The sequence below is a fragment of the Protobothrops mucrosquamatus genome, unplaced genomic scaffold, assembly GCF_001527695.2.
Source record: "Protobothrops mucrosquamatus isolate PMUCROS unplaced genomic scaffold, P.Mucros_1.0 scaffold1527, whole genome shotgun sequence".
In the NCBI taxonomy this organism is placed as follows: Eukaryota; Metazoa; Chordata; class Lepidosauria; order Squamata; family Viperidae; genus Protobothrops; species Protobothrops mucrosquamatus.
The window spans coordinates 62,510-78,139 of NW_015387699.1; the positions used below are offsets into that span (position 1 = coordinate 62,510).

At 39.4% G+C, this 15,630-nt stretch overlaps 1 protein-coding gene across 1 annotated transcript; it reads right to left on the bottom strand.

The window, feature by feature from the left end:
* Positions 1-1,642: 1,642 nt before the first annotated feature.
* Positions 1,643-11,799, bottom strand: ATOX1 (antioxidant 1 copper chaperone). The gene is made up of 4 exons (XM_015822342.1): positions 11,657-11,799; positions 6,856-6,931; positions 4,253-4,423; positions 1,643-1,895 (listed from the first exon to the last, which is right to left on the bottom strand). Exons 1-3 carry the CDS (start codon positions 11,660-11,662, stop codon positions 4,299-4,301), a joined length of 207 nt encoding a protein of 68 aa, XP_015677828.1. The 5' UTR covers positions 11,663-11,799; the 3' UTR covers positions 1,643-1,895; positions 4,253-4,298.
* Between the last annotated feature and the right edge of the window lie 3,831 nt (positions 11,800-15,630).

A 15,630-nucleotide genomic window follows, 5' to 3' on the forward strand; every position in this document is an offset into this window, starting at 1 on the left:
TTGGCAATGTATATTGCTATGGTAGAAATACTGCATATATATATTTCCAAGCAACAACATATCTTCTGATGCCTCCAGAGATCTCTTAGCTATTAGCTAGATTTTCAGCTTGTTTGCAGAGTGCAGTATTAATTTCAGTTTTTAAGCTTATTATCTACTGAGACTTATTTACAAAAGATGGCAGGACTGAGCATGAGAATGCACATAAAAACTCTGTGATTTATTGAAGTGCCAGTTGTTTTTGGCTCATTCTCTGCCAACAGAAAGAACAGCATAGAAAACCTTCGCCAAATGGTAAAACTCTAGTCATGCTATTTCTTCACTCAGATGCTCAGTTAGCTCTATAAGGAGAGTAAAGGCATCAAAACATAGTTCGATATCCTTCTTGAGTGTAATGTTAAAAATATGAATGCTTAGAAATTTTCCTTAACTTATGAAAGCCAGTTGTGTGACTTTGGGTCAGTCACTCTCAGCTCAACCCACCTCACAGGGTTGTTGTTGTGAGGAAAACAAGAGAAGGTGGGTGTGTTGAATATGGTCACCCCCTTGAGTTATTTGTAAAACTAATAAAGGCATCCTACACTTAAAATAGTAAATTCGTCTCTCCCTTTTAACAATTGCAAAGGATTAAGAGGCATCAGCTATAATCCTGGCCACATTTCTCTTTATATCTAGATTAATGTTAAATAATTTTGTGCCCAGAAAACAGATGTCTGGTTATTGAACTAAGTTGGCCTATGTTTATTTTTAAAAAATTAAGAGAAATGCCCTTCACAAATTCCAATTCCACACTCAGGTTTTATTAAAAATGAAATCAATTCATCATTAAATACTTAAGTCCTAATGATTTCAATATAATGAGACCTAAAATACGAAATGGTTTTAATGGTTTTGTCTGAAGAACAAAACCGAAAGCATGGTACTGTCAGGACTCCAACTTTGTTAGCAAGGGGTAGTTTAGAGATTTCTCTCCTCAGAAGTTCTATCCAGCTGTGGGGAAAAACACTCCATTTTAACCTGCTATCAAATATCAATTTTTAAAAGAAAATAATTAATATCTCTATAATATCTCAAATCTATAATTTGTTTATAAAACAGTACTTTATTATCAGCTGAGGCATAAATTCCCAGTACCACAGTCTTAGTCCTGTGCAAATTAACTTCTGCCCCAGGAAATCTACCACGCTCATCGATTAGTACAAGTTCTAGTTTTAGTTGGGGATTAATATATAATAAAATCACTGGATTTATTTTTTCTGCCGATAATTGTATAAGTTTTATATTACTATATTGTTTGTAAGCCACCTAGAGGTTTGTTGAGATGGGTGGATATATAATTTGCAGAAAAGGAGGGAAGGGAAGGAGGGAAGGAAGCACTATTGGTTATAGAAAGGGAAGTATAGTAAGAGTGAATGTAAAAACTACATGAGCTCAATTTGGTCCTGGCACATTCCTGTATATCCTTCTGCAATCTGAGATTCTCAAGACTATTTGACCACTCTTTCATCATCTCTAGCATCATAGCCATTTATGGGCACAAGTTTGCAAAGGTCTGCTTTAGAATATAGGTGGATATGAATTAACCAGCTTGATTCTTTTAAAAGCTACTGGCTGCTTCTGAAAAAATGCACAGAGTCGAGACTTTTACATGAAAATAGGAACAGCTCCTTGCTTTATTACAAGATCATAACAGAAGAATGCATAAGCGTTACATTTGTAAGAGGAAACGTGGGCCATCTGGGGTCACATTTTCTCTTAGTCCCTTTTCCCCGTGGAAAATTGTTTTCTTCCCTTCTCTCTTTTCCAACATCTGGCCAGGCAACTGCAGTCAAAGGAACAGGATCAACAGAAGTAGAAGTAACTCCCTTCGTACTGAAGCCATATTAAAAGCATTGCTGGAAAATCAGGGGAAGTAAGAGTTAGACATGATCTCCACCTGCTGGTGGAAGCTACATAGCACAACCGCTTTAAGCAAATTGTGATACATTATCAGAATTAAAAAATACTGTACAGATACATTCACAGTATACACAGTCATCGACCTACAACCAAAGTTTCTGTTGCTAAGCAAGACAGTCGTTAAATGCATTTTGCCCTATTTTATGACTTTTCTTGCCACAGCTGTTAAGTGAATCACTGTAACTACCTGTAAATGGATATAAAATAAACACAGTGATTTCTCATAGCAGTAATTGGTGTTGATATAATCCTCTTGAATTGTGCTATTGGTGGAACTAGAAACTATTGTCTCTGTTTTACTGTGTTTTGGATGTTCCTATTTCTGATTTTACTTTTAAAACTTCATCCTTTACTTTAAGCCAGACATGTCAAACTCGCGACGTCATGTGACGTCGCGCAACATATCGGAGCTTTTTCCCCATTGCCGGCAATGGGATGGGTGCGGTTTTCCAGTGACGCATCCGGCCTGCGGGCCAGCAGTTTGACACCCCTGCTTTCAGCTATTCCAATATGGTAGCTATCAAAACTCAGTGTAGATGGTAAGCTAGCACCATAGATTACTTCTGCCGCTACCATACCCTATCCACATTCCTCCAAAAATAAAAAATGGCATACTTCATAGTAGTGGATCCTACTGATCTCTCTGTAAAAAAAAAAAAATCCACTCAGATAGAAATATAAAGCCTATTTGTTTGGATTACTAGAACATGCTTTGTGTAGGGCAGCCTTTGGAAATAACCTGGTGCAGAATGTAGTAGCCAGTAGCTGGCAAGACAACATCACTATTACAGGGTAATACATTGATTTTGAAGTGGCTGCACTGGCTACTTATGCTTCCAGGCCCATCGTGCTATTGATTACCTACAGAGCCCAATACACTGTTCTGTAGTGTTTGGGAACCAGGCACTACTTTGTAAAAACTTACTTTGTCCATTCAGCCCAATCATCTCAAGAAGGGTTCTCTTTCTCCAGTAAGAGTTCTCCTTCCATGAGGGGGTCCATGGGATTTGAGCCATTTCTGTAGTGGTTCCCATGCTCTAGAACAGGGGTCTTCAAACTTGGCGGCTTTAAGACTTGTGGGCTTCAATTCCCAGAATTCCTCAGGCAGCCATGCTGGCTGAGGAATTCTGGGAGTTGAAATCCACAAGTCTTAAAGACGCCAAGTTTGGAGACCCCTGCTCTAGAACATGATTTTCCAAGAAGTATGTATAGCGTCTTTTGTTCTTGCTTCCCATAAGACGGTTAAGACCCTTTGTTCTATGCTTTTGACCCTCTCTGACTGTGTGACATCATCTTGGTTTGTATACAACCCACTCATTTTCTCTCCAATTCGCATAAGGAAAAGTGTTCAATCTGTAACTGTAACCTGAAGCTCAACCCATTTAAGATGAACGTACAAAGGAGGAAGGATGTGCTTCATCTATTCAAAAGAATACTGTTCAGTCCATGTGAGACAGGTTCATATGTTGACAAAGCCCATTTATTACTGATTTTATCAAAATTTTAGCTTTATGCTTTGGCTGGATGTGGGAAGAGACTTGATGTGGCCAGAAGAGTTGAACTGCTACAGAAGTGTGTAAAATCAGTTTTACCAAAGAGAAGATAAGACTGAAAAAATGAGCTGGGGTTAGCTGAATCTTATAACAATGCTACCTCCACAGTCTCCAGTTCTCTGAAAGGCTATTTTTCTTTTTAGGAGGGCTAAAAGTATTTTAACAAATAAATTAAAATTAAATAAACATAGGGCTGCTGCATGCACACTTCTGTAGTTATTTCTGCACAAAGGCAGAATTCGGAAAGAAAACGGAGCATGCTGTAGGATTTTGAGGGAAAGAGGACACCAGATTAAGTTGGTGCTTTGCTCCTCCATCTCACCAAACTGGTTGTTGGACAGATTTAACTCCTCCTAAAATGTCAGATATGTGCAGCCCTAGCTGCTTGCTCAGCAATATGCAGGATAAGGCTTGGTCTGGATACTTTCTTTGTCTTCACAGCTTCATAGCTCCAACACAAATCCAGCTATAACTAATACGACTTTTTGTCTGTTGTACTAGGGATGGCGTGGTGATGCAAAGTCTCTACTCTTGGGCAGAGCCACATGTATAAAAATATGACATTAATTTTTTCACACCTAACTCCTTTTATTTCTGCTAATCTGAAGCAGGAGAGAGTAGTTAGTCTTCACAAAACTAACATCAGATTTTATTAACATTTGAGGCTGCTATTCCAGCACATTTCACATCATATTCAGTTCTGCTGAGACAGCAGTTTTTAAATAATGCTGACAACTAACCTTTCTTAAAGCAAAAGAGCCCAATCAGCAACATTTCTCTAAATGTTTATTTCTCTCCGAGATAGGAGGTATTTTTCCCAGTTTTCTTCAGGGTGTCCAACAATGTATCAACACTGTGAGCGGAATCAATGCTCACTTTCTTGTTAGGTAGGTCAATTTCAAACTGAACACCTGAGAGAGGAAAGAAATAACAGGCATGGTATTTTTTGCCTAACAGTGAGAACAGCCTAACAGTGGAAGAGCTTGCCTTCATAAGTTGTGGGTGCTCCATTACTGCAGGCTTATAAGAATGGATTGGATAGCCATTTGTCTAGGTATAGGCTATAGCCATTTGGTATAGGCTATAGGGCAGTGGTGGCGAACCTATGGCACGGGTGCCAGAGGTGGCACTCAGAGCCCTCTCTGTGGGCACGTGTGCCGTCGCCCCAGTTCTAGGCCTTCAGCTGGGTTTTATAAAATCTTTTCGCTTTAGGCCTCCGCCGCCATGTGCAAAAAAAAAAAAGGTTCAATCAATCAATCAGTTTCAACTTCTCGTGGGAAAAAAAAAGATCTTGCAAAGTTGGAATTGATTGATTGAACTTTTTAGTCCCACCCAGTCTGCCGTTACCACCACAGCCATGCCCACCCAATGGGCCACGCCCACCTGGCACTTGATGATGCATAAATGGGTTTTGGGTTGCAGTTTGGGCACTCAGTCTCTAAAAGGTTCGCCATCACTGCTATAGGGTCTCCTGCTTGAGTTGGGGTTGGGCTAGAAGACCTTCAAGGACTCTTCCAACTCTGTTATTCTGTGTGTATTAAGGCAGCGGTCCCCAATCTTTTCGACTTGGTGGACCAGTAGAGGTGGCAGTGGCAGCGGGGGGGGGGGAAGTAGGGAAGGAAGATGGTATGGTTTTGTGCTGCTTTGAGAAATGCAGTTTCATCCGGGTGCCCTCGCCCACCATTTCCACGGTCTGGTTCCCAACCCTGTATTAAGGGTTTAGGGAGTGGCACAGCTTTCTTGAAATAAAACTGACCTCTAAGAATATAAATCTGTGACTGATCAAAATGATACTAATTTCTATGCAGTATTACAGTATAGAGCAGTTTTATTTATCTATGTAGATACATGGGCATAATGTGCACAGTAATGTTGGATTTTACTGAGCAGGTATTGATTGATATAACATTGCCCAACATTGCTTGCAAACAGAATATACTGACCTAATCACAACTAGCTGATTTGTCAAATTACCAAAGTTACTTGGAGATCTTGCTTACTGCATGGTCAAAGTACAACATTATTGCTGGGCTTGTGCTGATGTGTGCACATTCTCCAGTGTTTCTGGAAAAAATATGCATATTTTCTAGGGACGATAAAAATGCAACAGAAGACATACACTTTTTCCAAAGTTTGATAGACACTTTTTATATTATCTAGAAAAGATAAAGACAACAGGCCATTCTCCAAGGCCTGCTGGATATAAAATCAGGACATATGGTATGTCAAAAATGATAAACGTGCATAATGACTAGTAGCTATACAAGTAGTTCTCAACCACAATTACTGTTGTTAAGCGAGGCAGTTGTTAGGCAAGATTTTATGACCTACTCTGCCACAGTTGTTAAGTGAATCACTGCAGTTATTAAGTGAATCATGTGGTCATTAAGTGAATTTGTCGGAAGCCAGTTGGGAAGGTTGCTAATGGCAATCACATGATCCCAGGATGCTGTGACCATCATAAATACATGCTGGTTGTTAAGCACCTAATTTTTGATCACACGACTATGGGGATGCTGCAGTGGTCGTTAAGAGTGAGGACAGGTCATAAGTCCCCTTTTTCAATGCTGCTGTAACTTTAAACATCACTTAATGAATGGTTGTAATTCAAGGACTACCTATACACCCATTCAATTCACCTTAATCATAGCATAAATATATGTTTACATACAAAACAGATAATATGAAGCTTCTTGGTGCATTTCACCAAATCACATTCAGAAGGCCTTCATTTAGTTCTGAACATGGAAGTATACATTCTGTATAGGATATCTTTAAAAAAGCCACATTATACCGATTCTAATTTAGGATAGGAGGAGGATAGAGCCCTATTAAGAAGTGAAAGAGAGTAGTAGAGGTCTTCTCAGACCAAAAGTTACGTAGAAAACTTATTTGTTAAATGAACATAGGATCAAGTCCTGAATGATGCAAAGAGAATAAAGTTTACAGGACAATCTATAATAATCCAGCAGAGGAAATGATTCTCAGAAGGGGATTTTCCATTTTCTCATTAAAAATCATAAAATGCAAATTCAACATGTATTTCTCAACAGATATTATTTAGTTCAGGCAACTATCCATATTAAAAGAAAGGCAGCCTTTAATAATAAATTCAATACATAAACATGAATTTACTGTTGCATACTGTGGGGGAGAATATTGGTCTAGTGTGGTGGAATTATCAAAAATATTTCAGTGGGATATCATCTTATAAAGTTGATACTGATCTTGGAGTTCCTGATGTCAGTTTTTCTAGATAGGTTATGAGCAAAACGCTTAAGTGTTCCAAGCAAGAACAGTTGGAAACAGTTGGAAATATTAGAGTCTGCCAAATTTCTCTCACCTCCCAGTTTGTTGAGAACACGGGTTACAGTATTGAGGCATCCTTCACAGGTCATATCCACAAAGAACTCATGTTTCTGAAATCACGAGAATTAAAACAATAAGATTACTGAAACTCATCACTGTCTAAATTACATGTTCAATGCAGAGCACAACTAAATATTATGTTAACTAATATTCACAAATCTTCACTCTATAGAACATAAACATGCAAACATAATTTGTGAACCACAACTTGGATTCTTTGTAAACAACTCAGCCAGCCCTCGGAGAATTATCCAATTGTCTCTGTGGCTTTTTGTGCACTCTTGCTAGAATTTGTTGCAGAGGGAGGTAGTCAAGGAGAGAAGTAAGAGTCATACTGAAAAGGACTAACCGGTTTTTAAAGTAACACTTCAGGTACATTTCACCGAGAAAAGTGTGGAATCCAACTTAAGGAATGTGTGAACAGAAGTGGATGCAAGCCTTAATGCCATAAGCAGGGCCAAATCTCTGAGTCTAAGCATTTCTACCTTCACTAGAAGTAGGAAGGATGACTGAAAGTCTAGCTTGTTTCCCCTAAGAGATACACTAATCACCAGGGATTTACTGATGTAATACCTGAAAATCTAAGGACCAAAAAAAACCCCTGGGATCCTCTTCCCTATGTTTAAAAACATATTAAAATTAGTAACATAAAAACACATTAAGAAATCCCATATACTAATACCAACTTGAGTACAATCCTGATATAATTCACAGGAATATATGTCCATATCCTCCCAATCATGCACTCTATAAATGTACTGGAGTATAACTCTAGTTACCTTAGCCTAGAAGTTCTTAAACTAGGACAGTAATTAAACTAGGACAGTAATATGGGAATAATAGAGCAATTTGTAATTGCTCATTTGTGAGCTGAGCTTCCAGGTTGTGTAAGTCCACTTTAAAATAGATGCTGGGTTTTTGTGGGGGGTACTGATACTGATACTATTTCAAGACCAGGAAAAGGGATGATGGGTCAGTTTAAGAACTACTGCCCTAGCCAATATGGACAACAGACATGGTATTAGGCATAAGTGACTGACTGAAATGATCACAGATGCACCAAAAGAAGCTCTGAAAAATAATGACATTGTTTTACTTTCCATTTTTTATGAGAATAAACCCTTAGTTTGCCTTTATTTAATGCATTTGTACCCGCTGCCAAGCCTTGCACTTTAATTTCTTTAGTTATGTTAACAAATATTCAGCAATGTTCTTTATGGAATGCAAGGTGAGTAAGAACTCAACACGTAGCTGCAAGAGGCAAGTGCAGTTTTAAGCTGAATCAACAGGAGGGTAATTTCTAAATCACAAGACATCAACTGTCCATTCTCTTTTGTACTTGTCAGCTCTTTCTTGTATTGGTTCTTAAAAGAGAACAAAGAGGATCTAGGAGGCGGAAACTAAATCCTACACAAGAGACTAAAAAAAAAATAATGAGGAAATTTAAGGAAAGATTAAGCACTCTTCATATTTCTGAATGGCTAGTGTACAGAAGGCTGTGACTTGTCCTTTTTCCTATCACAATGCAAGACCCAGAATAATGGTTTTAAAGAAGGCAAATTGCTAATGATCAAAGCAGTTTGACCAAATCAGAAGATAGGCGATCAACTGGTAGAGGTGTTTTAACTGCACCCAGTGGCTTAAATGGCCTCTTCCAACTCTGTCAGCTTGATCAAGGAAAGTACTATATGGGAACACTAAAAACTCTCGTATTTATGGTAGTTCCATAAAATGGTAAGTGTTCATGGATATCAGCTCAATTAATCAGATGTATTTGATTGATCTTTTTAGATGCCACAAGACTCTGTCAAGTTTTCTATTCCAGAATTTGAGGTACAATGGACAGTGAGTGCTACATATGACAGTGAAAGCTATTCAGGCCCACATCTCCCATTATTTAAATAAGTCCTATGATGCATCAGGGTCAGTACAGGAAGGGTGATGACTTCTTTTGCCTACTTTCTATCCAGAACAAAGAAAGCCATACTGGTTACCGTAGTTTTAAGTTCTGATGGAAAAAAGAATGAAAGAAAGCATATGGCAGTCCTGTGTGCTCTTCTATGCCCCCTACAAAGCTGAGAAGTTGCCATAGTTGAGTAACAGTGCAGTGAAGAGAACACAGGCTTCAGTGATGTCACTCTTTTACATTTTTCTGTTGCCTCAGTACAATCTCAAACCTCATTCCCCAGTCCACAAAAAGCAACAAGATACTTGGATCACCATGGATTAGCCAGAAGTGGCAGAAAAACTTGACCTGCAATTCTTGGATGAACTTCCCTACCCCCATCAATACTTTTTTCATTGTTGCTGCTCTTGCAACAATAAACCTCTTAGTGTGGTGATTATGGCAATGGGAAGAACAGAGGAAGGATAAAAAAATAAATAAAACAGGCTCTGTTAATCTGTTGCATTAGTAATGTCCAGGATATTTCCATATAAGTGGCAAGTGGTTTAATTTTGCAATATGCAAACAGTTTAAAAACAACTAAACACAAAATTGCAACTGCTGTGTTGAAGAACAAGTTCTGAAGAGGAACTATAATGTTTTTTAAGATCCCAGCACTTGATTATATAGGGTTCTGCCCTCATGGAGGAAAAATACAACTAAATTTATTGTAAAAACAGGGAAAGGTTAGGGTTAAAGGCCATAATTGCATTGTGAATGACCAGAAGATGGAGATTTTTCAGCTGTTACTACTTGTCAACATGTTGAAATGAAGGGCTCCTTTTACTATGAATGCCTCAAAGCAGATGAGACACCCTTGATCCCACATTTGTTTTGGCAAGCTTTGGATTAACTATTGAAAATTGGTGGGGCTTCCTGCTATTTTAACGCAGGTAACACAAACAAGCTTAAGTCCAAAGCCAGTCTCAGTTAAAACAAGCAAACAAGCCAAAAATTGCAACTTAAAATTTCCTATCCCCAAAACCAAGGGGCAAAAACCCCCAATAAATCTTGAACTGTCTTCACTTTATCCAGAGTGATTCTTGCCCCTCCTCTCCAAAATGTTTGTGTGGTTTCTACTTTTCAAAATTTCCCACCTCTCCTGTAAGAATATACAAGGCTGGGTTTCAGAGTGAAATAGACAAAAATGTAATTAGCCATGTTGTAACCCTGTGAATTGTGCAAAGCCAGTCCATGTAATCAGTTTCATATCATGCATACCCAGAAACCCAGTTTAACTAAGGACTAGTATCCTAGTAATAAATATGCAGTTAGTTAATTGCAATCCATCAGTACTCAATTAACACTACCAACTGAGGTCTATGTCCAGTTTATGCGCTGCTACAAATGCTCATTTTCTTTTTTAAAAAAAAGTATTGTCAGCTTTACCAAACTGGGATGTTGTTACTCAAATACAGTACTCTCCAAACCAATGTTCCTGCATTATCCTAAGACTCTTAATTACAAGAACTCCTAGCCAGAGTGACTACTAGCTAGAAATTGTTATTATAATTTTTGTATTGTACATGGTTAGTTAGAAATTGCTGCTTATTTTATAAGCAGCAGTTGTCATCATGAAATGGCTGTTTTAAGGGGAGTATTCCTCATGTGCCTAATAACTTCAATAATAAATACATAAGCATAAAGTGTGTATATATACATATTTTAAGCATCCAGAGCAGTTCTATCTGGGAGGCCACAATTATCTGCAAAAAACCAATGGATAGAGAAGATTTTACTTGACTGGAGCTGACACTGATACTTCAAATCAAGCAGTTTATTGGCAGATACCCTTAGTGAAGCTTGAGAAGGTAGGCAAATTAGGCAACTTTATAAAACATGCTCTTTCATATGGAATTGGAGCGAAGATATACTGTTAGTCCTACATGAACATGGCCAGGAAGAGTTTATACTGTATTTACCTAAATTACAATGAATTCTTTATAGTTAATAACAGAGTTATGAGAACAATTGTCAAATGTTTTTGGATGACGTCAGGTCTCCTCTCCCAATCCTGGTGACAGATCATTTGGATCTGACAGGTTTGTTGGGCTAAAACACTCAAGATAGGATGAAACTCATCAAGAAGAGTACCAAGCTGGAGAAAAATGTATTAAATAGGACACACACCCCTGCACACATATTCAAGGATTCATTTGTTCTGTGGAATGCATATGCATGACAGTCAGAAAAACGAAGTGCAGGATTTTGTGTGCGAAAGACGCTTGGCCAAGCACAATTTTCCAGGTTATTTTTTGGGGTGGGGGTAGGGTAGCATACCACTGCGAGGTCTAAAAAACATCTGCAAAACCCGTTGGCCAAAAGGACTAATTTCTCACAACACACCTCATTTTGAAGAAAGGCTGCCAGCAGCCTTTACCAAACGGATGCCTCTAGAAGTATTAGGACTTGGCAGGGAATTCTGGAGGACGTCAATCTGGGAAAGGCTAAGAAGAAGCCTCTTGTTATCAGTTATCAGCAAAGCTCCGTGACAACCCCCCTCGCCCGTCCTTCCGCCCAGGGGCAACCACCGCGCCGACGGGTCATCCTTCCTTCTGGAATCCCAACGCGATTTAGGAGATCTTACAGGTGGGGGCGTTGGGGGAACCAAACCGGGGAGCAAGATAAACAGGACTCTCCCCACGAAAGGCGAAGGGCTTCGTCCCCAAAAATAGGAAATCGCAGAGGGGCACTGAAGAGCTGATGCCGCTACACAGCGAGAAGGACCGCCAGGAAACTTCCTTTGCAGCGCCTCCTTCTGGGCTCGGCCTCCTTTTTCTCCCTCGCCGCCCCAACCCGAGTCTCAGATGTGTGGTGTGCAAGCACCTACCGGCATGGCTGCTGCTCCTCCAGAGACCTTTTCTCGCTTGCTCCTCGGCTAGCCGACTGTTCGTCCAGCCTCAGCAAAGCGAAAGGCCTGCCGACCAGACCGCAGCTTGCTCCTCCTTGCGCCGACGCCGCGGCTCCTCCTTTCTAAGCCGTCGGCTGGTAGGGCGGGGAGAAAGAAGCGGGGCGCCGTGTGTTCTTCGTTCCGGCAGAGGGAGAAATTCCTTTGGGGAGTCGAGGCAGCGCCTCAGTTGGGAGGCAGGGTGGGCGCCCGGCTGGGGAAGGAGGGGGTGGCTGGTTCCAGCAGCAACAGCCAGGGCTGGGGTGGCATCTTATGCCCCTTTTCCAGAACGGCCATATTTCTGCCATACTTATGTAGGCAAGGAACAAGGAAAAATCAAAAACCGCAGCCGGCAAATTCCCCAGCCCCAACAGTCGCTTCTTTCTTCCCTTTTTAAGGCGCTCAGCTAGGCCATGCTGGGGAAGCAATCTTGCGCCCGCAGAAAAGTTCCTTGGTGTCTACAAGGGTTTTGCTTTTAGCAACTTAATTTGTAAATACGCTTTTAATTGAAACAAAGTCCCCCCAAAAAAAGGCTGGGGAAAAAAATTCGCTGCAGAGCAGCAACATTGCGGGTGCATTTTTTTTTTTAAAGGATAACTTAAATGCAAGGCTTTGTTTGCCTTGTGTTGTATTGGTGTTTTGCAACTGGCAACCGGTTTGTGGGAGTAACCAACATGTTACCAATGATCCAAATAAGCTCAAAAAGCCATTTCAGGGTATCACTGATTTTGAGATTGCTGTACACGTAACTAATACGGCCCAATTCAAACTGCTGGTAGTTCGGACTCTACGGTTTGCCAAAATTGACCAGTCCAAATACCATGAAAGAGTCTGAGGTCTCCTCCGTGGGATTTACATAGTGGGAAGGAATATCTGCTGGCACGTTCACTAGATTCAAAATGGTGGACATCAATGGGTAGGCCAAACTCCACCCTTTTTCAACCTGTGACACTGCAGAGAGCCCTGCTGTGGAGCATGCTTTCCCCAGAGTTGTGCTGCAGTGTTTAAAAAACTTTTAATGATATTGATTTCCAAAGCAGATTTATTCAAGGGCAAGTTGCAAAGAATGCAGTGAAATTTAATTTTAAATACATGTGCTTGTTTTGGAAGGGGTAATGCTACTTTGTATCTCTATATTACAACATATCTCCTTTATTTTTATACCAAGTTTACATGACTTTGTAAGTCAGTACCATGGAATAAACTCAAGTTAGCAACCACAAGAACCTAAAATACTGTTATACAACTGCGTCCTGTCAAATGTCACAGTGGGCCTAATCAGGGTTTTCACCTGTTGTATTCCTGCACACTTCAAACCCAAGAATAAGGCAGAAGAAGCTTGTCCACCCCAAGGATAAAACACCCAGACACAAACTGAGCAATGTGGTATATGCAGAACAAGCAGTGAGCCACGTGCAGATCTGTACATTGAGGAAACAAAACAACAATTTCATAAACGTGTGGAACAATATAGGAGAACAAACCCTTCAGGACAAGATTCAGCAATCCATCTGCATTTAAAAGACAAAGGCCACTGTTTTGAAGACGGCAAAGTTCACATTTTGGACAGGGAGGACTGCTGGTTTGAAAGAGAGGGTCAAAGAGGCCATCTATGTCAATATTGAACAGCCTTCTCTCAACAGAGGGGGAGGGATATGACATCATCTGTCTCCAGTCTACAATACAGTCCTTTCAACAGCTGTCTGCAAGGAGTATAAATCTTTTCATTCCCCACTATCCAGTCAGAGCTGAAGAAGCTTCTTGGATGAGAAGCAAAATATCTTCTAAAAAAAAAACAAAGTCCAATCGCTTTGTGAAAAAAGCATCTTTGAGATAACTATGACCTGGATGACTGAGAATCTCCATAGACATTTGTCTGGGCTTAGTCTGGCATGAACACAACCACTGCTTTTCACTCATGGGTTAGCACATCTGAACTCACCCTGTATATTTGCAGTAGTGTCCTAACAAATATATTTGAATCAGGTCAATTATTTGATAAAGAAAAACTGGTTTAATATTGAACAGTATTATCAGCAGTTTTAAACATAATAATTGGATATAATATGCAAGATATTTGGAATGAAGAATTGGAGTATCCTTTACTGTATTACAAAACCACTGATCTCGGCTTTCAAAAACAGAACTAAGGAGAAACTTCCTGACAGTTAGAACAATTAACCAGTGGAACAACCTGCCTCCAGAAGCAGTGAATGCTCCAACACTGGAAGTTTTTAAGAAGAGACTGGACAGCCATTTGCCCGAAATGGTATAGGGTTTCCTGCCTGAGCAGGGGGTTAGACTCGATGACCTCCAAGGTCCCTTCCAACTTTATTACTATTATTATTATTATTATTATTATTATTATTATTATTATTATTATTATTATTATTATTATTATTATTATTATCATCATCATCATCATCATCATCATCATCACCATCATCATCACATGTATGATAGCAACATAATTCAATAGATTAATTTTACTGAATTTCACTGGTTTTTATTTGTTCCACTTTTGTTTTCTGATACTTATGCTATTAGTTTGTATAATTTAATTATTAGCATTCTTTAATCTTATTTAAATTATTTGCAAAGTGCTGTACTTTTTATTTGTTCTTAAGAAAGTTAAAAATTAAAAAATAGGAAGGTAAAATATTTTCAAATGATTCCTGGTGACTTTATGGGCATAAGAAGACACAATGATATTAACATAACAATGTAAATGAAATAGATGGAATGACTGCAAGAGGGCAAGCCACTTTATTTGCATAATAATGTATACAATGTTGCTTGCTTTTTATGTTGTTGTGCATGTCCATAACAGGTCCAGATAGTTTTGTCAGTGCTACTCACATAGTTTGCCATTGCCTTATTCTGGGGATGTTTTCCAATTTCCCAGTCTTGTTTTGCCCGATGTTTTCTGGAAGAATCCAATGCAACTATTCTCCAGATTGAAACCTTATCTTTGAATCACAGACAATGTAGCAAGACTACCAACTTCTACAGTAGCTGATCAATATTTATCAAAATATTAAATTTACTGACCATACTATATATTTTAAAAGTTCTTTGGTTGGCTATCCTTTGGGCTAAACAAACTAAAAACACACACAAAAACAGCACAAGTCAAAAGAACAATGATGTTCAGTAAAATGATCAACAAGAAAATAAGCTCAGAGGGGGACAGAAAATGGAAGAAAGGGTGCTTGTTTCTTTGTTTACTCCGAACTTAAAAATAGTAAAAAAATGCTGGAAAATAAAAGGAAAAGTAGTCATTCCAAACAGTTGTTTGATGGGGAAATCATCAAATTTGCAGATGACACCAAGCTGGCAGAAATAGCCAACACTCCAGAAGACAGGCTTAGGATACAGGAGGATCTGGACAGACTTGCTCAATAGCAGTAACTGTGAGAGGGATCTTGGAGTCCTAGTGGACAATCACTTAAATATGAGCCAGCGGTGTGCTGCAGCTGCCAAAAAAGCCAACACAGTGCTAGGCTACATTAACAGAGGGACAGAATCAAGATCACATGAAGTATTAATACCACTTTACAATGCCTTGGTAAGGCCACACTTGCAATACTGCATTCAGTTTTGGTCACCATGATGTAAAAAAAGATGTTGAGACTCTAGAAAGAGTACAGAGAAGAGCAACAAAGATGATTAGGGGACTGGAGGCTAAAGCATATAAGGAAAGGCTGCTGGAATTGGGTATGTCTAGTTTAATGAAGACAAGGACGAGGGGGGGGACATGATAGTAGTGTTCCAATATCTCAGGGGCTGCCACAAAGAAGAGGGAGTCAAGCTATTTTCCAAGGCGCCTGAAGGCAGGACAAGAAGCAATGGATGGAAACTAATTAAGGAGAGAAGCAACCTAGAATGGAGATATATATACCATTTGTCTGAAATGG

Bases quoted from the DNA above. Each gene is read 5' to 3' on its own strand.
- ATOX1 (XM_015822342.1), bottom strand. The intron at 4,424-6,855 runs GTGAGAGAAATT...TTCCTCTCTCAG, and splicing joins TGTTCTCAACAAACTGGGAG to GTGTTCAGTTTGAAATTGAC.